General features: G+C 38.2%; 1 protein-coding gene across 12 annotated transcripts in view; it reads left to right on the top strand.

Moving 5' to 3' along the window:
* The first annotated feature begins 1,988 nt into the window (after window positions 1–1,988).
* GPHN (gephyrin) overlaps window positions 1,989–22,484 on the top strand; it is a 535,685-nt gene continuing 515,189 nt past the window's right edge. For 3 of the 12 annotated variants that reach the window (XM_070377683.1, XM_070377692.1, XM_070377682.1), the window contains exon 1: window positions 2,009–2,652. In XM_070377683.1, the coding sequence (XP_070233784.1) occupies window positions 2,589–2,652 (64 nt within the window). In that variant the 5' untranslated portion in view covers window positions 2,009–2,588. Of the gene's footprint in view, window positions 2,653–22,484 lie in introns of all 12 variants that reach the window. The other 9 variants (XM_070377689.1, XM_070377688.1, XM_070377686.1 and 6 more) reach the window with 8 other exon arrangements.

The following is a 22,484-nucleotide window of genomic DNA, read 5'->3' as shown; positions in this document are numbered from 1 at the left end:
TCCTCTCCCACCCCCTGCCCCTGTATGTTCCTAAGACATTTATCAAGGTTTGGAAATACTACTCTATTTCTACTTTCCAGAAAGCCTTCTTTGTTGTAAACTTGATTCCAGGATGAATTCTAAAGAAATGTCACATGGAGTTAAGAAGCATGTGCATGCCCAATATTCATTCAGTGCTGCTGCTACTGCTACGTCGCTTCAGTCGTGTTGGACTCTGTGCGACCCCGTAGACGGAAGCCCACCAGGCTCCGCTGTCCCTGGGATTCTCCAGGCAAGAATACTGGAATGGGCCAGCAGTAAAAGAAAAAATCACATTAGACAGTAAAGTCCCTGGACTTTTCCTGTGTAAATTTTGTTGTGTGCATAAATTTTTTTTACAGATTCCTAAATTCAGCAGAGATGAATACACTTGAGGAAAATTGTTGAAAGACAAGCATCTGTTATAATTGTCCATTTTATTCTAACATTACTTTTCAACAATTTTAGTAGTTTTAACAAACAAACCTCCATATACTTTAAAGGCTTAATTCATCTTCACCCTTCCCAATTAAATTTTAATGAATTTCACCATCACTGCTTTTATAGTCTCTTGTTTTCTGTTATTTGTGAAACAAAATTGCCAGCTTCTTTCCATGAATAATAACAGAATACTCTAAATTGAAAGGGTGCTTATCTACCAATTTATTTAAAGGATGTAGAAAAAGGCCCCAATTTATTTAAGGTTACAGAATCTATAGTGGGCAGAATTAGAATTTCTCTAAAAATACAAGACATTTTAAAATCATTTCAGGCTATTGGCCCTTAGAGGGAATAAAGATAGAAAGGTAAAGTAACCAACATTTGCTTATCTTTGTTTGAAATAAAGTAAACATACTTCCCATATATACCTCTCATTTAAACTGGTTCAGAATCCACAAGCTCCCAGGCTCTATGGTGATAGATTATTATAGGAAGTGGGATCATAATCTGGCTTCATTTTTAAATCCTGTCAAAAATACTAGCAATACATACTCAAAAGTAATTTTGCTAGTTAATTTTATTCTACTTCAATTCCACCCATCATCTCCTATGTACTCCCATTATTTAAAATGAAATACGTAATATGAATCTTCAGTTAGAGATTAGCCCACGTTCCAGTTGGCATAATAAAACTCATATAACCATCAAATTGAGATGTTCATTGTGTACAAATGATAATTATACTTTTTGGGGACATATTTCATTTTTTATGCTTCCCAGTTTTACTATTGTTGAGAAGAAAAATTATACATACACGGGTGTACATGTTTTATTCAGAAGTTGAAAGGGCTAGAAAGAACTAAGAAACCGATGTGAAATAGCCACAGGTGATTAATAACACTTCATGAAAGACACATGAAGATAAGTGTCAACAAAAGCTATTTTCATGGTAATTTCACATCCCACAAATACTGAAATGAAAATTGCCACCACCGGGGTTCTATTTCCAGCTTTGTGATTGTAGCTCAGGTGGGAAAAACATTCTCTAATCTCATTGTCTAAGATTGGTGTTTTTCAACTAAACGCAGAGCCTCTAGCGAAGAAGCCTGAAGCCACAAAACCCTGGGACAGCGCGAGGAGCAGAAGCCTGTTCTTTCTCAAGGGGCTCTGCCGCAGGCTCCTAAGCTTCGCTAGTGAGGATCCTTCTGTAGGTACAGCCTTGGAGTTGGGAAATCCTCCGGCAGGTCGAGTCGACTAAAAAAGCAAGCGGGAAGATGAGGCACGATAGGATACCTCCTCCCTCGCTCACCGCGGGCTGTCACAGTAATTGGCGGTTGTGCCACTCACGCAGCTTTCTAAGGCACCTCCAGGCTCCCTGGAGCCCTTTCTCTTTCTCCTTCGGGAAAGCGGGCTCGGTAGCCCCAAAAGCCTGCCGGAGTCGCTGACAAACGACCAGGAGCCGGGCTCGGCAGGGGATTGCTTCTGTCTGGGGCTCGGCGGAACCTGCGTTCGTGTCTCGCGCGCACTCGCTCCGCGTTCTCCTAGCCAATCCGGCGCTACTCGCGCGCCCAGGAGCGTTCCCCGGTCCAGTTTGGGCTGGGCCGGCTCCTTCCCGCTCCCAGCACTTCGCAACCGAGCTCTCACTCCTCCCCTCACTCTCCACGAGTTCCACGATTCGCGGTGTAGCTCCGCCCCTGGCCCGAGTCCACCCCCGCAATCTCGGGAGCTTGTGCTCTCCTTTCCCCTCAGTCTCCTGCCGGCTAGCCGCGCTGGGTCTGGCGCTCTGCAGAGCGGCACGAGTCTCTTCCGCCTCGCTCCTACGCCTCCGCGCGGTCTCCCTGGGCAGCCGCCGCGTCCCCCACCCGCAGCTCTTCGCCTGCGACCCGAAGTCGGGGTCCCGCGCCCTGACTCCGCCCCCCATCCCCCAGCGGACTCGCGCGCTCGGGGCCCGGCCTCTCACTCTCGCAGGCCGCGGAGCACTCGGCCGCCTCCCCCTCCTTCCCTGCTCGGCTCGCGCTCCCCGGGCGCTCTCGCTCTCGAGCTCTCCAAAGCGAGCGCGCTCCCGGCCCGCGCGCTCCGGGCTCTGGTTTCTCCCGGCTCCTGTCAGTGCGGTGACTGCGCTGGGAAACATGGCGACCGAGGGAATGATCCTCACTAACCACGACCACCAAATCCGGGTTGGAGTCCTCACAGGTAACCGGGGGAGGAGGTCCAGGACCGCCGCGGCCGCTGTCCCCGGCTTGCCTCAGGCTTCTTGCCTGTGATGACCCTTCTCTGCGGCCTCGGGAGAAGGGAAGGCAGAAGAAGGGGACCGGGGGAGGGGGGCGGACGATTTTACAACCGCCGAAAGGTGCTGGGAGGCTGGGGTGTTCCCGCGGGGTCCCCCGGGAGCTGGGCCGATCCCGTCGATGTCAGGCCCCAGTGCCTTCGCAGCCGAAGTCCTGGGCCCCTGGGGACCGAGGGGCCGGTGCGGCGGGCGCTGCGGGGCTCCTGGCAGGCGACGGGATCCCGGCTCCGCAGTCTGAAGCATGCCGCTCTCGGCTGGCCCGCGCGCTCCCTCGGCTACTGCTTGTCCCAGAGAGGGGGGAAATCCCTTTTCCACCCCCTCCCTCTTTTCCCTTCCCCCTACTTGGGCGGCCCCGCGCTGCCCTAGCAGTGCTTTCGCGGGGCACCAGCCACAGACGACATGGATGTTCTTTAGGCGAAACTCTGCTCGGTCTCAGGCTGCCCCTCGCGATCCGGGAATCCCCTTTGCCACCCATGGGACACTCTTCGTTCCCCACCCCGGGAGGTGGGGATCGGCTTCCACCCGGACCTCGGAAAGTGTTTGCATTCTGCCTTCCCAAGTGGAGGGCCCTCTGCCCACCTCTTCGTTTTCTTAGAGGGAAGGCTGTAGCCTGCGACTGGGGATCCAGCCTTTCTACTTGAGAGGGAAGGATTCCCCTACTCGGGCTCTTCTGTCCCCCTCCCTTCTGGGACCTCCCCCCACCCTCCCGAGGCTTGTGAGGAGCGCACTTTTCTCGGGTCGCGTTTCCCTCCCTCGCGGAAGCCGTGTGTGCTCTGCATGTCTGATTCCGTTGCGTTGTATTTGGGTAATATCCCTCAGTTCGGCGACAGGCAGTTGCTGCAGGGCATGACTTCTGAGATGAATAGCAAGCCGATTTGTAGGGGTTTCTGCTGTGGTTCTGTAGTTGGTAAGGTTTCTATGTAATTGAGTGGCGAGGTGGGGGTTAAAGAACTATATTTGGAACCTGAGAGCTTAGTTCGGAGGGAAGGAAATCCAAGACTTAACTGATTTTGGAAAAAGAAGCGATGTAGACGGGAATCCTCGTGTTCTCCCCCCTCTCCTTCCCTCCGCCCCACCACACACACACACACACACACGTTTTTTTTTTTTTTTTTCCCCCTTGTCAAATTCTGACAGGTTGAGACGGTGCTCGAGAAGGGACTAAATTGAATGAGACTTGCTTTATTATTATTATTAGGCAGAGAAAAATCTGTTGATAAGATAAAGAATGCAAAGCTTAATTGGCTGCTGAGTTTTATGAAGATATTCGTGGTACCCCTTGTTCTCTTTTAACTAACTGGGTCGTCTTTCTCTGATATTGTTTCCAGATGTTAATGGTAATTTATTGAATTTTCCTAATTGAAAGCTCTTGCTATAGTAAGCGACTTCACTTTCACTTTTCACTTTCATGCATTGGAGAAGGAAATGGCAACCCACTCCAGTGTTCTTGCCTGGAGAATCCCAGGGACGGCGGAGCCTGGTGGGCTGCGGTCTATGGGGTCGCACAGAGTCGGACACGACTGAAGCGACTTAGCAGCAGCAGCGATAGTGAAACTAGTCTGAATCTGTTGCAGGGAAGGGAAACCACCCCCCACCCCCACTATTCGAAGATGCGCTGTTCGCTTCTTTTGGTGCTGAAGCTCTTGCTTTGTGTGAAGATTCAGTTGTAACTCAGAAATCTTGGCGTTGACATTGCTGATTTTTAGAGTCTTTTTGCGGGGTGTAAAATTGTATACCGTATATCAGCCCTCAACTCTCACTTTAGAATTTAAAATTAATAGAGTAGTGAGAGTAAAGCTTAATAGAAACCAAAGTGTGTCAGCTGTCCACGGAAATGAAAGGTCATAAATGCTTTCAAGTTAAACCATAGAGATTTTTTTAAAAACTTTTTTTATTGTTTATTTAAGCTTTCTCTGATAGTTTTATTTAGTGAATCAGCTTACCTGAGTCAAGTGACATAGTAGATAGCTGTTGTACAGAATGCTTTGAAAGGTGCAGCCTTTATCTGTGTCTCTGCAGTCCAATAGGGATGACATTGATATACAAACAAATAAGCTTTGTATGTAATTACTGTGCTGAAATTGTCTAAATAAATTACTTGTGTGATTGAAAACTAAATGTAAAAGGTATTCGTTACTCAGATGGATTAGGAGCAAATGTGATTACTTAAAGAGAGAATTTGTTATGTTTATCAGTGGTAAGAAGAAACTGACATTTTTAAGGGGAGTTGAAAGTCAGTTCAGTGGCAGCCTTATAAATGAATATGTTGCTGAGGTTGAGGCTCTTGAGCAGAATAAAAATGTAATGCAAAGGCCCTGGAATGCCTAGGTAGGATAGGTAGGTGGCACAAGCAGAATGTCAATGAGAGAAGATAACTTTGGCAGTGGAATTAAAGACAGTAGACTGTCAAACTATCTCATGAAAATGAAGTACAGTAGTTTAGGGGGAAAAGTGTAGGGTCAGGAATAAGGATATAGCTGAAGGAGTGAAAAGGAAGGTGCACATTTGGGAGAAATGGTAACAAGACAGTAGAATTTGGTGATAAAATGAGTATTTGAAGTCAGAAATAATTCGGAGAGATTTTTGCTTAAAATTATTGAAACAAATATTGTCTGCTATGTTAGAGCCTGGAAACATGGAGAAGAATCAGAGGAACAGCACCCGCTCTGTTTGTGAATAGTGGATTTTACTACAAATAGCTTAATATTTATGATCTTAACATGCCACACACAATGAAAACCTACAAAAATAAAACCATTTTGCACAATTTTGTCTTGTGTAACTTCCAAGTATTGGAATTTTACTATGTAAAATTATTCTTTACTGAACTTAAGCAGATACTATGATATCACACTTAAGAAAATTGAATTGAGGCCACACTTGAAACCATGTTTCTTGAGTTATAATTTGTGGCTCTCTTAAAGGTGGAGGGCTTGTTTTATAAAATGTCCTCTTCGTGTTTCATAATAGTGATTTTAAGTAATTTATCTAAGTCTGTTTTAGAGAGGTTTTACATATTTTAGAGGAAATACACACATTTTACAATATGTTAGTATTTTGGTGAATTGTGTTGTCATTTCTAAAACCTTTAATTGACTTCTTTGTGACATCTTTGATAATCTCTTGAAAGATAATTTTTGTACTATTTTGAAACTTTTCATTTTCTAGATGTTTTTGTAATCCTGTCCTGAGATTAAATTTGGGAAATATGGTACGCAGCTATTGAAACTATCAAATCGATTAACTGTTAGAATTTTGAAGGAATATAGTCGGAAAATATTTAGCAAAGGTATTTCTTTTTTGTATCACTATCTTGAATCATTCAGAACTTGGAAATCAGTATGATAATTAATATAACATGGATATTTTAGTTACATTATTTTTTTGGTCAGGAAAAAGGGAACATTTACATAGGTTATCATGGAAACATTTTATGTTGAAGATTATTGTCCATCTGCGAAAACAGTATCTTTATTAGTAACTTTTTATGTTGATTTGTTAGAAATGAAAGTTATATGATCTTTAGTAATCTGAGATCTAGTATTTAATATATCAATTTCTGATGTTCTCTAAGACTAAAGGCAGTGTGATGATGAATAACATGAGGCAAGTAAACAAGTATCTGTTGCTTTGAGACCAGAAATGAGATGTAGGACAGATGTAAGAATTTTTCTTTTTTCTTTTTTTACAACTTCAGTAGTAATTATACTTTCAGTCTTAACAATTACACAGCAGGTTCACTATATCAAATGTGTCACTTTTCACCTTTCTCCCCCTATTTCTGAAGAAGCTGTTTATTAGGGAAGTAGACTACTTCTACCTCTATAAGCTCCATGGAAACGTCAGGAAAATAGAGTACATATATGTTTGTGATACAGGAATAGATTATGCTCCATTGGCTGTTTAATATCATATTAGCTAGCCACTGCTGATGTTTGGTATGCCAGAGCACTTAGCTAAAGATAATAATCCATTACTTAAATTTTCACTGATAGTGACATGGATGAGAAAAAGAGGCAAATACTTAGGAAAGGGGATTTTAAAATCATGGTTTTGCTCTAATAATATACATTTTATTGCACTAAGTTGTAGATTTGTACTCAGTAAGGGATATTAGACATATATAAGACTAGATAATAGAGATTAGATGAAAGACTAATTATAAACTAGAAACTAAAATATTAGTTACATTTAGGGAGTATTTCAGTCATTTATAACTAAAATCAACATATTAAGAAAACCAGTTCTAAGCCAAGGATTTAATAATCATATGACTCTGGAATTGTTCGTTCATTTATTTCATTCCTCATGCCTATCTTTGTATATTATGTGTGTCATTATTATTTTCTGAAAAGCCCATTTATTGATAAAGATATATAAATATATCTTTTGAGAATAAATGCTGTCATTAAGTAAGGCAAATCACTAGCACAAACAAAATCTGTATCCTACAAAATGGAATTGTGTGTACTGTCAAGCATACCAATGTTGATCTATATGACTTATTAAAAAGAAGCTTATTTCTCAAACTAGGTCATTCCTTCATGAATTTCTGATTGGAAGCAATGTATTAATGATTAAGAAATCATTACATTAGATACTGTTGAATGCATTTAATACTATTACCTTTGATCAAAGACTTTATAAACTAGTAGTACACAAACTTAGTTAAGAGTTTTAACTGTATTAAAGATACTTATGATTATTTGACTTTAACTGGGGTATGTGGTGGAGAATCAGCAGCCTGTTATTGGGGAGAAAATGATGAATGAATCAGTTTTTCTCTTACTGGTGATAGATTCCTGGTTAAGGTGAATGGGGTGCTTTTTTGAAATAGTAAAATAGATAAAGTTTATACTTGGCAATTGTAAATAAGATTGAAAAACTAAGCTTATTTGGAATTTGAGATGTTAAAATAAGGAAATCCTGAGAAAGCAAATAATGAAACCACAAGGGATATCTTCCTTCACATCTAGGTAGAGAAGAAAAACAGATTATTTAACTTGTTTAAAAGTAATTGGATCTGTTGTTAATATGAATAGCATGCAACGTTACTTAATTTTTGAGTGACCTCTCGGAAGAGCAAATGTCTAATGAGTAATTGTGATGTAGAGATTCCATCCAGGTGGTTTAATGAGTTTATAAGTGAATTTGTACTTAATCAGTTTAAACTGAGTATGTAGAACTGCTTGAAGATGTTGTAATTAAACAACTGCAACAACTTTTACAACAGTTTTGCCAGTAAGTATACATTTTGAAAAAAATGGAGTTAAATTTACTATGCTTTAAAAAATGTCCTCATTTGAGAAATAAAGGAGCAAGGAAATGTGAAAGGAGCATTACACAATTTGTGGCCTGTTTCTCCAAGTTGGGACACATGACATTGAACACGGATACTCTAGTGATTCTAAGCCTTAGAATCTAAGCTATGGAAACAAACATAATTCCTGAAATATCGATTTCCTGAAATATAAATTTTTAGATCAAAATTCATCTAAAATATCAATTTTAGAATGTAGTATTTAAACCATTTTAATACTACAGTAAGCATGAGTAAATCAGGCATGAATGTAGAATTTTGAAGGAGCTTTTAGATAAAATTAAACTTCAAAGAAATTTCAAGTGAACCTATTATATAATTCCAGACCTCATTGTTTTTCTGTTATTGGTGCCTTGGTGAGGAAAAATTAAGGAGCGTGGGGCCATAGCAAGAACTCTAGAAGACTCATTATCTAATGTTAGTCTGGCCAGTGAAGTTCTCTCAGCTTTTCTCACTATTAACATGAAAGAGGCTCTTATGGCAATATATGTTTCTATCCTTTAGTATCTTGACTAGCTGGAAAGAGAAATGTTGGATAGCAAGCTTAGTTTTTTTGTTTTTTGTTTTTTGTCTTTTTAATTAGAATCATCATGGGGGAGGGGTAGATTATATATTGAAAATACAAGAGAATAAGAAATGGAAGAAAAGATGAAAAAAATTCAGTGATTACATTGTCAGTATAAGCCTAAGGGAAAATATTTAGATTTTTTTTCTTTTAGAGGTTTTTGTGGTATCACTCACAAAATTAACAGTGGTTTCAGTTTTACATTTAGTTTCAGACTCAGCTCACACTTCATTTCCTCAACAGAATCTTTCCTAGGAATTATTCTCTATGATGATGTCTTTGTTTTCTTGTAATGTTTATAAATGTTGCTATACCCTATAATCATGTACATGTGGGAGGCTGCAAGATGTAGTTTAAAGAAAAAAAAAAAGACTTTGGAGTCAGACTTGTATTTCAAACTCTGATTTGCCCTTTATTTTGGGAAGCTCATTTTACCTCTCTGAATTTCAGTTTCCTTCTCCAGAATGAATGTAGTGATGCTTACTTCACAGGGTTGTTAAGAACTGAGATAATGTATGTGAAAATTCTACCATATATGTCTAACTTGGATTATACAGTCAACTCTTTAAAAATGTGGAAGGGGTGAGTAGGGATACCATCACTTGCCCCTACTTCCCCCACAGTCCACAACCGGTAAGCTTTGTAGTCTGTCTTCTCTGATTCTCCCCTATCCAAGGTTCTGTCGATTGAACCAACCTTGGATCTTGTAGTACTACAGTACTTACGCAAAAAAAAAAAAATCCTAGGTGTAAGTGGATTGGTGCAGTTCAAACTGTTATTTTTCAAGTGTTAATTGTATACTCAATAATCTTCTTTCCTCTTCATATGCTATTTTGGTGCAATTTGCTAATAGCTTCATGTATAAACATCTTATTTAAAGTAGATTTTTCAGGTTTTGAAACAGGTGATTGTGTTCTTCACTTCTTTGCCCTTTTGTTATAGGATCTATTAATGAAGTATTTCATTAATATTAATGAAGTATCAATGATGTTAAAAAAGAAAAACTAGATGGTGTGACACTTAGTAGTTTAGGAAACAGTAGCTCAGCAACGTTTAGATAAACAAGAACTTCACTATTATTACTAAAAAGATAGTTTAGGGTAAGTGGAGTGGGGTTTAGTATTTTTCCATACATTTATTACTGTTGACAGGATGATATCAATGATGTGTATTTGAGATATTTCATACTATAAAATTTAATATATTATTTATATAGTTTTTTTTTTTTTCTTATGTGTTAATACATTTTCTGATTTTTATATAATTAAGTTGATGGGCATAATCTGTGTAAGAGTTATTTTAGAGTGGTTTTTTAAACTGTTATTTTAAAAAATTAAAAATTGAAATTATAGATGAAAGATTCTGAAAATGCTGTTATTTTGAAAGTTAATTCTGATAGACAAAAAAGCATAAAATAGCAGTCACAAGTTCTACATCTTTTACCACTTTCAAGACAACTGCATTTTACCTTAATTTCCTTAGCTTTGAATGGGAGAAATTATGCTTAGCTTATCCAGTTACTGTGAGGGAGACAGAAAACAATGTATCCAATACTCAGTACCTACTATGTGCTTGGCTCTGTGCTACAGTGAGGGATACCACAGTGAGTAAGACAGACATAGTCATCCTCTTGGAGATTATATTTTAGTACCAACAGGAACACACAATTTAGTCAAGTTAGATTCTGAGAAATCATGTTGCATTTATGTTGCATTTCGAGGAATAAAGTGCTTCTGTATTTTATTTGATGTGGATAAGTATAAGCACCAAAACTGTTGCACGTTAAACCATTTTTGATACAAATTTTTAAACCATTACATATTTTCTGCTTTCTAAGGTCGAAAGTATTGAACATAATTTAATTATCTTATTTAATCAGGTTTAAGTAATTATAGCTAACACCTGTCGAGTTTATATATATATACACATACATAGTTATATGGCATAAATATGTCCTGTTTGTGCTTAGCACTTAGCACATGTTATTTACTCTTTATAGTCTTTATAAGGAAATACATTATTCCTTTTTATTCTGCCTGAGAAATAGAGGTGAGATAACTTGCTTAAGGTTGCACCTGTGGCCCTGCCAGAATTCAAGGACAGGCCCGACTATACTCTGAGCAACTATATTTCTGTATTCTATTCTGAATTCCTTTTATTGTGGTGTATGGTACTATAGTTCTCTGTAGTGTTTTCTTTTCTGCTGTGACTTTACACACTTGCCCCCTTCCCTACTTCTAGCTTCTCATCTGCAGTCAGTGGTAGGCTATGGATCGTAACTAACCAGTACAACGTTTCATTAGGCCGATACTGTGTCTTTACAAAAAATTATCTTGCTAATATTACAAAAGACATTTTATATTAACCTGTATTTTTAGTTTTTTAAGATCAGCAATGCTCTAATCTCTTCCCATAGGACAGTAGTAGAGTAGCTGTCCTCTTGAGATAGGGCATGTATTCTCCAGTTTCCCACAATTCCCACTTAACCTGTTTGTTACCTGCCTTGCCTGGTAAGTGTTTGAGTTTGTGATCTTCACTCGTATGTATTCTGTACCTTCCTCTTTTTTCATCACAGTTTGGACAACTTTTCATGTTACTGGAAACAATAATACAGGGTTAATTGAGAGTTACCAAGTATGAGATAATTTTCTAGAGCCTGCCATAGAACCTATTAATTTATTTAATCCTCATCATAGTATCAATATTGCCATTTTACATTAGAAGAAATTGTAGCAGAGAGAGATTAAGTAATTTGCTCAAATTACTGTAATAAGAGGCCACGTTGAGAAAAGGCCAAACTGAGTTGAACTGTTCCTAGGGCTTCCCTGGCAGCTCGGACAGTAAAGAATCTGTCTGCAGTGCGGGAGATCCGGGTTCGATCCCTGGATCAGGAAGATCTCTGGGGAAGCGAATGGCTACCCACTGCAGTATTCTTGCCTGGGAAACTCCGTGGACAGAGGAACCTGGTGGACTGTAGTCCATGGGGTCACAAAGAATCAGACACGACTGAGTGACTAAGCACACACACAGAGGCTGTTCCTAGAGTAAAGCTCTTAACCACTACAGTATATTCCTTGGCATTTAATAGTTCATAGAGATGCACATCTTTCTTTTTAATGTTTGTTATATATCATCATAGGTTTCACTATATTTAATCAGTCCTCAATTGATGGACATAGAGGTTTCTAATTTTTCATGTGTCAAATGCTGTAGATGATAACATGGTACATTTATTATTGCATATTTGTGAGTTTTTTTTAATGTAAGATTCATTACTGTAAATATAATTTTTGGGTAAACAGTATCTGCTTTTAAAAATTTTGATAAAAATTACACCCTTTTTGGAAGACAAATTTGTACTAATTGTAATGAATATTCTCACCTTCATTTGGTATTATCTTTTTAATCTTTATGAGTTCTTTTGAGATACAACTCTTTCTTGAATTATATACATGTATTAGAAGTCCCGAGTTGCTCAGCAGTAAAGAATCTGCCTGCAATGCAGGAGACACAGGAGATGAGGGTTTGATGTCTGGGTTGGGAAGATCTCCTGAGGGAGGAAATGTCAACCCACTCCAGTATTCTTGCCCAGAAAATCCCATGGACAAAGGAGCAAAGGGGCCATGAGGGCTACAGACAGTGGTGGATGGGGGGTTTGGGGGTGTTTGGGGGTGTCACAAAGAGTCAGGACTGAACGACTAAGCACAGCACATGCATGTAATAGTAAGATCTTGCTAGTTTTTGCAACAGCTCTTTTATATTGCTTTATTTAAAGTTTTGTTCAGTTATGAGTCTTTAGTTTTCTTTTACTTCAAAGAAAAAAAAGTTTTCTTTTACTCCAGTGTTTCCTAAGTTGTGTTCTAGTAGCACTTCTTTGGGAAATGTTATAATAGGTATGATATTAAGAGCTTTTATTGTGATTAAATAAATTTGAAAAGTGCTGTATAATATATCCCTCCTTATGGAGATTAACAGTATACTAGAGTGACTTCCCATTCACTTTTCACTTTCATGCACTGGAGAAGGAAATGGCAACCCACTCTTTCAACATTAAAGGATTGGCTGAATGTATTATTTTATTCAGAAAATCTATGATAGCAGCAGCCAGTCTTGATTCTGTTACTACTGTATGGGGAAGGAACATTGGAATAAGTTCTATTTTGGATTTTTCCATTGAGTGTTTGGTATCATTATCTGTAAATATAAAGATGAAGAGATGCTTTCTAAAGTCTCCTTCAGCTCTAAAATCTTAATAATCTCAATCTCAGGAACATACCTCATGTTTACCATACTCTCACTGCTAGTGGTCACGTTATCTACAGTTTGTTACTGACAGCAAAATTATTTATTTGAAATGCTTTCCCTGCTTCAAACAGGAAAACTGCTGGAAAAAGACACTGACATTCATACCAACTGTAAATGGAAATAATGTCTGTTACTTCCATTGCAGAGTATATACAGTTTTATTTCATTCACTGTCACATGCTACAGAGAGTTCATATTGCAAGACACTGAAGATTTAGAATACAAATTATATACATGTAAGTATAACAACTGATTCACACTGTCAAGCTTAGGCAGGTAATAGTGGTTAAGAGGTTTTGAAATAGTACCTTTTTCCTTTTAAATTTAAATTGTAGTGATATGCCAGAGACCTGGAAAGCAAAAATTAGCAAGCCCCACAAATACTATGATTATTTTGCTGTTAAATGTTTAAAATGAAGCTATATAAAAATAAGACATATAACTTCAATGAATAGTATTATGCTTTAGGTTCATGCCTGGGTTTATACCTGAGTTAAGTGAAGTTTTCAGAATTACTTCTGTAAGCTTCAATTTTCTCATCCCACGAAATGAGGAATAATCCATTGCTTGCCTAAGAGGGTTGTTTTGGTAAGTGAAATAATAAGTGTAAATGTTGAGTGAGTGTGCCCACATAATAAATAATCATTACATGCTTGTTATATATTATAATAAATTTGAGTCTAATTACCATTACAAATATGATAATAGAAAGCAAACAGTGTAACATTTAGCTATATGATCCAATCATGATTAATTTTCATGCTGTTTTTCTGTTTTATCTTATTTAAGGAGCATCATTAAAGATCAATACTATACTGGGGATTTGCTTGATCTAGAGTCTTATTTTCTAGCTTAATTTTGGTGGTGTTAGAGTCAGAAGATGCTGTTTGTAGTGTGATAACTAAGGACAAATATTTGAGATTTTTGAGGCATAGGTTTAAAGTATATATGGGAAACTGCTTCTAATAGTCTCTAAGGCTTGTTAAGATCTGTAGAGAAAACTGCCTCTATATACAGATAGGTTCGTATTGTAGTTATGGGATACTATACTGTAGTTAAGAAGGTGGAAGAGTTTTAAATGTTATACAGTGGTGTCAAATGTTAAGTGAGGCAGTAATACAGGATGATAAAGTGATAGCAAAATGAAACTACTTATATTAGACAATAGTTGATTTATAGAAGAGTTTTAATTGATATATAAGGAAAATAGTAAACCCCAGGGACAGTGAGCCAAACAAAGCCTAGACTTTGCTGTGTTTGGGTTGACTAGGGACATAAGACAAATGAATATTATATATAAAAGGTGAAATATACTTTATAAAGTACTAGATACCAAAAGAAAATCTATAAAATTTAAAGCATTGTCAAAGATGATTTTAGGCAGGAAAGTTTGAGAATCATTATGTCGATACTGGACTTGGATTTTCCATTTTTTTCCTGCAGACACATCTATGAAGCATTATTAATTGAAAAATTGCCAATTATGCATCATAATGAAACATTCATTCCTTTCTGATTTTGAATGCAATTCAGAAGTGGGTCCTATCTAATACATGAGAAACTTGAAATAAGGACCCTCCTATCCCCATAAGTAGGAACTTTAGTTAAATAGTTACAGATTTGATTTTATTACTGTTGTTTTCCTGGCCTGTCATTTCCTATTAATTAATCTGTTAGTTTGACCATAGCCTGACTTGTTAACAGGCAGTGCAGTCCAATTCAGTAACTGTCTTAATTTATTTCTTACAGTTGTGGAGTCTGGGAAGTTTAAGATCAAGTTACCACCAGCTTCAGTGTCCAGCGAGGGCCTACTTCGTGGTTCCTAGATAGCCATCTTCTCTCTGTTTCCTCACACTACAGAAATGGGGAGGGGACTCTCTGAGTCTCTCTTTAACGGTACTGATCTCAGTCATGAGGGCTAGGTCTTCATGACCTAATCACCTCCCAAAGGCCCCACATCCAGACACCACTAACTAGGGGAATCGTTTCAGCATGTGAATTTGGAAGGCTGGACACAAACATTCGGCCTTTGGCAAATACGTGCCATGTGTTTTGTTAAGCTAAAGCTACTGAATGTTTACAGTGTCATCTTTTAGGTATGAGGAGTGGGTTGTAAAGTAGGTTTACAGTTTTAGTCATTTATGTATTAAAACACTTACCAAGCAGTGCATGACAGGGTTTACTAAACTTTTTCCGTAAAGGGCCAGATAATAAATATTTTAGGCTCTGCCAGCTATATGATTTATGTCACAGCTACTTAGCTCTGCCCTCATAGTATAAAAGTAGCCATAGATAATATGTAAATAAATGAGCATGACTGTGTTTCAGTAAAACTTTATTTACAAAAGCAGTCGGTTGTCCAAGGTTGGCCCAAAGGCGCTATAGCTTCCCAATCCATGCTGAAAGACATAGTCTCTGTTAGGAAAGTATAATTTTAAGTTACCTGCATGTGAGTCAAACTTTATTTGCCCTGTAAACCACCACAACTTTTGTGGTTTAAAACTACAATTTAATGTTTCTCACATTTCTGTGAATTAGCTCAGTAGTTCTGCTTTACGTGGCATTGGTCAGGGCTCTGGTCTGTCTGCAGTCATCTGGAGGCTTGATTGGGACTGTTGTCCAGGGTCTTGGTTCTCCTGCATGTGAATTTCTCCACATGTCTGATTCATTAGCCTCATGGTGTGACGGCTGAGTTCCAACAAGTATTCCAAGAGCAAGCGTTGTGAAAGGAAAGAAACAGAGCTGCCAGGACAATTAAGGGGTAGGCTTGAAATTGGCAGAGCCTCACTTCCAACCTTATTCTTTTGATCAGCATAGTCAGAGGCTCAGCCTGGAGTCACTGTAGAAAGAGACTAGGAAAACTAGGAAGCACAATAAATTTGGGATCATCAAAATAACAGTCTATTGCAGGATTGTTTTGGTTGCAAGTGACAATTCAAATGGACTAGCTTTAGTAAAGGGGAAATTTATTGTAAGAATAATGGAGTGTCTTATTTCACAGAGCCTAAACATGGGATGTGGTGCTAGAAATTTTGGACCCAGGGTTTGAAGGTCCTCACAACTGTTTTTTGTTTTTGCTTCACTCTGTAAAGTAAGCTCCATTTTGTCTTACCACAGCTCTACCTTTTTCATAATGGAAAAAAACACTACCATTGACTATTCTTGTGTTGTTTAGATCTTCCCATTTCAGTCATTCAGAGAAGGACTGACTTTATTTTCCTGGTTGTGTTTCTAAAATATTTCAGGAAGAACTTTGTTCTGGACCAATCATCTGTGATCAGAGCATAGAGGTTATGTTGTACCAAATATATGGACAGGAGTAGGGTCAATTAACAGAAAAGGGATATTAAATATTTAACCACTAAGTAGTTTGCTTGCTTTCTCCCTAATCAACTATTTCCTGACATAAGATAATTTGGGGATTATTTTAATAAATAATTTGTTTCCCCATTTCAGGCCTGATTTGCTATTTTATTCACCTATCCGCCTTTGTTTATTTCATTGTTCTATTGGAGAACAGGCTGAATTAGTTCAGTATTTGAATATTCATTGTAATTTCTTCTTGCACTGAGTAGGGGACAGCAGCATTTAGTATCTGTTGTTTCACTTTGCCACCATTAACATAGAATCAGATATGAAGGTGATCTTACTATACTGTTATTCATTGATTTCTGAGTTTGATTTGAATGATATAGTTAGCTGAGAAAGTATATACTTCTGGAAAGGGTGTAATTGTATACAAGAATGCAAGGAACAGAATGCAGTAATACAGAATGAAATAAGAGCTATAATAGAAGTTCAAGCAGCAAACTGGGTGCACAGAGGAAGGAACAATTACTTTTGACTGAGTGGCTGTAGGAGGGGATGGTATTTTAAAGGAGATAGTGTTTGAGTGAGGCCTGGAAGAATGAATAACCCATCCTTGGGAAAACAAGGAAAGGTAATCTGGCTGTCAGGTTTCTTGGGTGACACCAGAAGGGGTGGCTCCAGAACGTCTTGACTTAAGTAATGAGCTTAAATATAAGTATAGAGGATTCAGAATAAACAGCAGCATGTACTTCTTTTAACCTGCTTCAGTTAGAATTACAAGAGCTAATTAGGTTTTGCTACATTCGGGCTTTAGGTGACTCTGTAGTAGTTTGAAATTTGATTTTTAAATTAAACAATTTATCTTAAAGACTCAGATTTTTGGATTTAGAAAGAACTTTAAGGATTATCTGTACTAACCCACTGTAGTGTATAAAGAAACTAAGACGCAGTTAAATGACTTATTTAACGTTACACATCTGAATGATAGAGTTGGAGCTAAAATCCAGGCTACTTTACTCCTAGTCTTGGGTATTAAAATAAATTATATGGTGTATCCTTTGTAGTAAGATTTGTCCCAAATATTCTATTTGAATTATGTAGTGTAGAAGTTTTAGAATCTGAGATATATATACAGTAAAATGCACAAATGTTAATTACACAGTATCGTGAATTTTTCATATGTATAGATCCTTATAAGTATCACCCATGAACATTTCCAGCAGTCCAGAATTTTCCTTCATGCCTTTTATTATGCCCTCTCCAGGGGATCTTCCTGACCCAAGAATTGAACCGGGGTCTCCTGCATTGCAGGTGAATTCTTTACCAGCTGAGCTATCAGTGAAGCCCAAAGAATACTGGAGTAGGTTGTCACTTCCTTCTCCAGGGCATCTTCCTGACCCAAGGATTGAACCCGAGTCTCCTGCATTGGCAGGTGGGTTCTTTACCACTGAGCCACCAGGGAAGCCCTATGCCTTTTACTAGTTAATATCTAATTCCTCTGCCACCCTCAAATAATCACTATTCTCATTTTTATTGTAAAGGATTAATTATGCCTGTTCTTGAACTTTATATAATGACTTCTGTCATTCATCATTATGTCTATGATACTATCCTCATTGTTGTATGTAGCAGTTATTCATTCTTTTTATTAATATGTGGTATTCCACTGAATGAATTGGATTGTTATTTTTCTATTTATAGACATTTGAATTGTTTCTAGTTTTTTACTATTGTTAATAAAGCTGTCATGAATATTCTCATATAAATTTTTTGGATACATATATTGTCTCTATTCTCGGTGTAGAATTTCTGAGTTAACTGTTTTTCCAAAAGATGTACCATTTTTCTGTCCCTGCCAGTAATGGAGGAAAGTTTCATTGCTCTACATTCTTGTCAAAATTTCTTATTGTCAGTCTTTTCAATTGTGACCATTCTGGGGTCAGTGTGTAGTGATTTCTAATTTATATTTCCCAAATAAAAAATGATGTTGAGCCCTTTTTAATATATTAATTTTAAAAATAAACATTTTTAATAGGGCTGTCTTTGTCTTACAGATTTGTAGGAATTCTTTGTAATTCTGAATATGGGAACTCTGGGTATATGTATAGTAATTATCTTCTCCCACTCTTTGGCTAGTCTTTTCACTCTCTTAATAGAGTCTTTTCGGAGAAGGCAATGGCACCCTACTCCAGTACTCTTGCCTGGAAAATCCCAAGGAAGGAGGAGCCTGGAAGGCTGCAGTCCATGGGGTCACTGAGGGTTGGACACGACTGAGCGACTTCACTTTCATTTTTCACTTTCATGCCTTGGAGAAGGAAATGGCAACCCACTCCAGTGTTCTTGCCTGGAGAATCCCAGGGATGGGGGAGCCTGGTGGGCTGCCATCTATGGGGTTGCACAGAGTTGGACACAACTGAAGCGACTTAGCAGCAGCAGCAGCAATAGAGTCTTTTAATAAATAAAAATTCTTATTATTAATGAAGTTTAATTTATTAAACTTTATCTTTAGTGGATTTTTGTGTCTTATTTAAAAAGTCTTTGCCTACTATAGGATCATCAAAATATTCTCCAAAATATTCTTGAGCTTTATTGCTTTCCCTTTCACTTGAAGTTCTGATACATTTCAAATTAATTTGTATGAATGACATGAGGCAGAGATCAAAATTTTCTTTTAAAACATATGATTATCCAGTTGATCTAGCACCATTTTTTGTAAAAAAAAAAAAAAAAAAAATCCTTTTCCAACTAAATTATAGAGTACCTTTGATATAAATCAGACAGATTTGTTCCTAGAGTGTTTCTGTTCCATTGGTTTATTTGTGTGTCTTTGTACCAGTGTTACCATATCCTAATTACTATAGCTTTATACTAAGTCTTGATATCTAGTAGTATAAATTCTCTAAAGTTTTTCTTCAACTTTATTTTGGGGGGGAGGTTGTACTCCATTATTTGTATTATATGTATTTAGAAACAGATTACAATTCTAAAAATCTGTAGCTATTATGACTAGGATTGTATTGAAACTGTAGATCAGCTTTCAGAGAATTGGCATGTTACAATATAGAGTCTTTCATTCTTTTATTGCCTTTTTATACTCTTTTGTCAGAAAGTGGTCCACTGAAGAAGACAGTAGAAAACCACTCCAATCATCTTGCCTTGAGAACCCCATGAACACTATGAAAAGGCAAAAAAAGATATATGACACGGGAAGCACCGCAGTTAGTGTCCAATATGCTACTAGGGTAGAGTAGAGAAATAGCTCCAGAAAGAATGAAGAGGCTAAGCCAGAGTGGAAATTACAGTCAGTTGTGGCTGAGCCTGGTAGTGAAAGTAAAGTCTGATGCTGTAAAGAACAGTATCGCATAGAAATCTGGAATGTTAGGTCCAGGAATCAAGGTAAATAGGATGTGATCAAGCAGGAGATGGCAAGAGTGAACATTGACATTTTAGGAATCAGTGAACTAAAATGGATGGGAATGAGTGTATTTAATTCACATGACCATTGTATCTGCTATCTGTGGGCAAGAATCCCTTAGAAGAAATGGAGTAGCTCTCATAGTTAGCAGCAGAGTCTGAAATGCAGTACTTGAGTGCAGTCTCAAAAACAACAGAATGATTCTCTGTTTGTTTCCAAGGCAAATCATTCAGTACCACAGTAATCCAAGTCTATATCTCAACCATTAATGCCAAAGAAGCTGAAGTTGAATGGTTCTGTGAAGACCTATAAGACCTTCTAGAACTAACACCAACAAAAGATATGCTTTTCATCACAGGGGATTGGAATGCAAAAGTAGGAGGTCAAGAGATACTTGGAGTAACAGGCGAATTTGGCCTTGAAATACAAAATGAAGCAGGACAAAGGCTAACAGGGGCTTTCCTGGTGGCTCAGATGGCAAAGCATCTGCCTACAATGCAGGAAACCTGGGTTTGATCCCTGGGTTGGAAAGATCCCCTGGAGAAGGGAAAGGCTACCCACTCCAGTATTATGGCCTGGAGAATTCCATGGACAGAGAAGCCTGGTGGGCTACAGTCCATGGGGTCGCAAAAGTCAGACATGACTGATGCAACTAACACTCACTCAGTCAAAGGCTAACAGAGTTTTGCCAAGAGAACACACTGGTCATAGCAAACACCCTGTTACAACAATGCAAGAGATGACGCTGCACATGGATGTCACCAGATGGTCGATACTGAAATCAGATTGATTATATTCTCTACAGCCGAAGATGGAGAAGCTCTATACAGTCAGCAAAAACAAGACCTGGAGCTGGCTGTGGCTCAGATCATGAACTCCTTATTGCCAAATTCAGGCTTAAATTGAAGAAAGTAGGGGAAACCACTAGGCCATTCAGGTATGACCTGAATCAAATCCCTTATGGTTGTACGTTAGTGGTGATGAATCAATTCAAGGGGTTAGATCTGGTAGACTGAGTGTTTGAAGAACTGTAGGTGGAGGATTGTAATGCTGTACAGGAGGGGTGATTAAACCCATCCTAAAGAAAAAGAAATGCAAGAAGGCAAAGTGGTTGTCTGAGGAGGTCTTACAAATAGCTGAGGGAAAAAAAAGAGAAGCAGAAAGCAAAGGAGAAAGGGAAAAATATACCTGATAGAACGCGAAGTTCCAGAGAATATAAGTGAAGTGAGTGAAAGTTGCTCAGTTGTGTCCGACTCTTTGCAACCCCAGGGACTATACAGTCCATGATTCTCCAGGCCAGATTACTGGAGTGGGTAGCCTTTTCCTTCTCCAGGGGATCTTTGCAACTCAGGGATTGAACCCAGGTCTTCTGCATTGTAGGTGGATTCTTGACCAGCTGAGCCACAAGGGAAGCCCAACAATACTGGAGTGGGTAGCCTATCCCTTCTCCAGCAGATCTTCCTGATCCAGGAATCAAACCAGGGTCTACCTGCATTGCAGGTGGGTTCTTTACCAACTGAGCTATCAGGGAAACCCAGAGACTATCAAGGAGAGAGAAGAAAGCCTTCTTAAGTGAACAATACAAAGAAATAGAGGAAAACAATAGAATGGGAAAGACTAGAGATCTCTTTAAGAAAATTAGAGATACCAAGGGAACATTTCATGCAAAGATGGGCACAATAAAGGACAGAAACAGCAAGGACCTAACAAAAGCAGAAGAGATTAAGAAGAGGTGGCAAGAATATACAGAACTATACAAAAAAGGTCTTAATGACCGGATAACCACGATGGTGTGGTCACTCACCTAAGCCAGACATCCTGTGATGTGAAGTCAACTGGGCTTTAGGAAGCATTACTACGAACAAAGTTAGTGGAAGTGATGGAATTCCAGCTGAGCCATTTTAAATCCTAAAAGATAATGCTGTGAAAGATGATGCATTCTATATGGCAACTAATTTGGAAAACTCATCAATAGCCACAGGACTGGAAAAGGTCAGTTTTTCATTCCAATCCCAAAGAAAGGCAATGTTCCAACTACTGTACAATTGTGCTCATTTCACATGCTAGCAAAGTAATGCTGAAAATCCTTCAAGCTAGGCTTCAGTAGTACATGAACTGAGAACGTCCAGATGCACAAGATGGATATAGAAAAGGCAGAGGAACTAGAAATCAAATTGCCAGTATCTGTTGGATGATGGAGAAAGCAAGGGAATTCCAGGAAACATGTGCTTCACTGACTTCACTAAAACCTTTGTGTGGATCACAACAAACTGGAAAATTCTTAGAGATGGGAATTGCAGACCACCTTACCTGCCTCTTGCGAAACATGTATGCAGGTGAAGCAACAGTTAGTACTGCACATGGAACACTGACTGGTTCAAAATTGGGAAAGGAGTACGTCAAGACTGTATATTGTTATCCTGCTTTCTTAACTTATATGATGCATACATCATGTAAATATATGTACAGCTTGACCTGAGGAATCTCAAGCTGGAATCAAGGTTGCCAGAAGAAATATCAACAACCTCAGATATGCAGATGATACCATTGTAATGCCAAAAAGTGAGGAGGAACTAAAGAGTAATGTTTAAAAATATTGTTGTGGATAGTATTGTTTATTTAAATTTCATTTTCCGGTTGTTTTATATTCATAGAAGTACTATTGATTTTTGTATGTTGGTCTTTTAAACAGCAGCCTTGCTAAATTATTTGCTTTCTATTTTTTATTCATTAAATTTTTTAAAATTTAATTTTTTAATTGAATGAAAGGTTCTTTAAATTCTGTAGCACTTTGTAGTTTTCAGAAGTTTTAGACACACATGTG

This window comes from Bos mutus, chromosome 10 (assembly GCF_027580195.1).
Source record: "Bos mutus isolate GX-2022 chromosome 10, NWIPB_WYAK_1.1, whole genome shotgun sequence".
NCBI classification, from domain to species: Eukaryota; Metazoa; Chordata; class Mammalia; order Artiodactyla; family Bovidae; genus Bos; species Bos mutus.
Note: the sequence above shows the minus strand (reverse complement) of the source record. Positions and strands in the feature narration are given on the sequence as shown.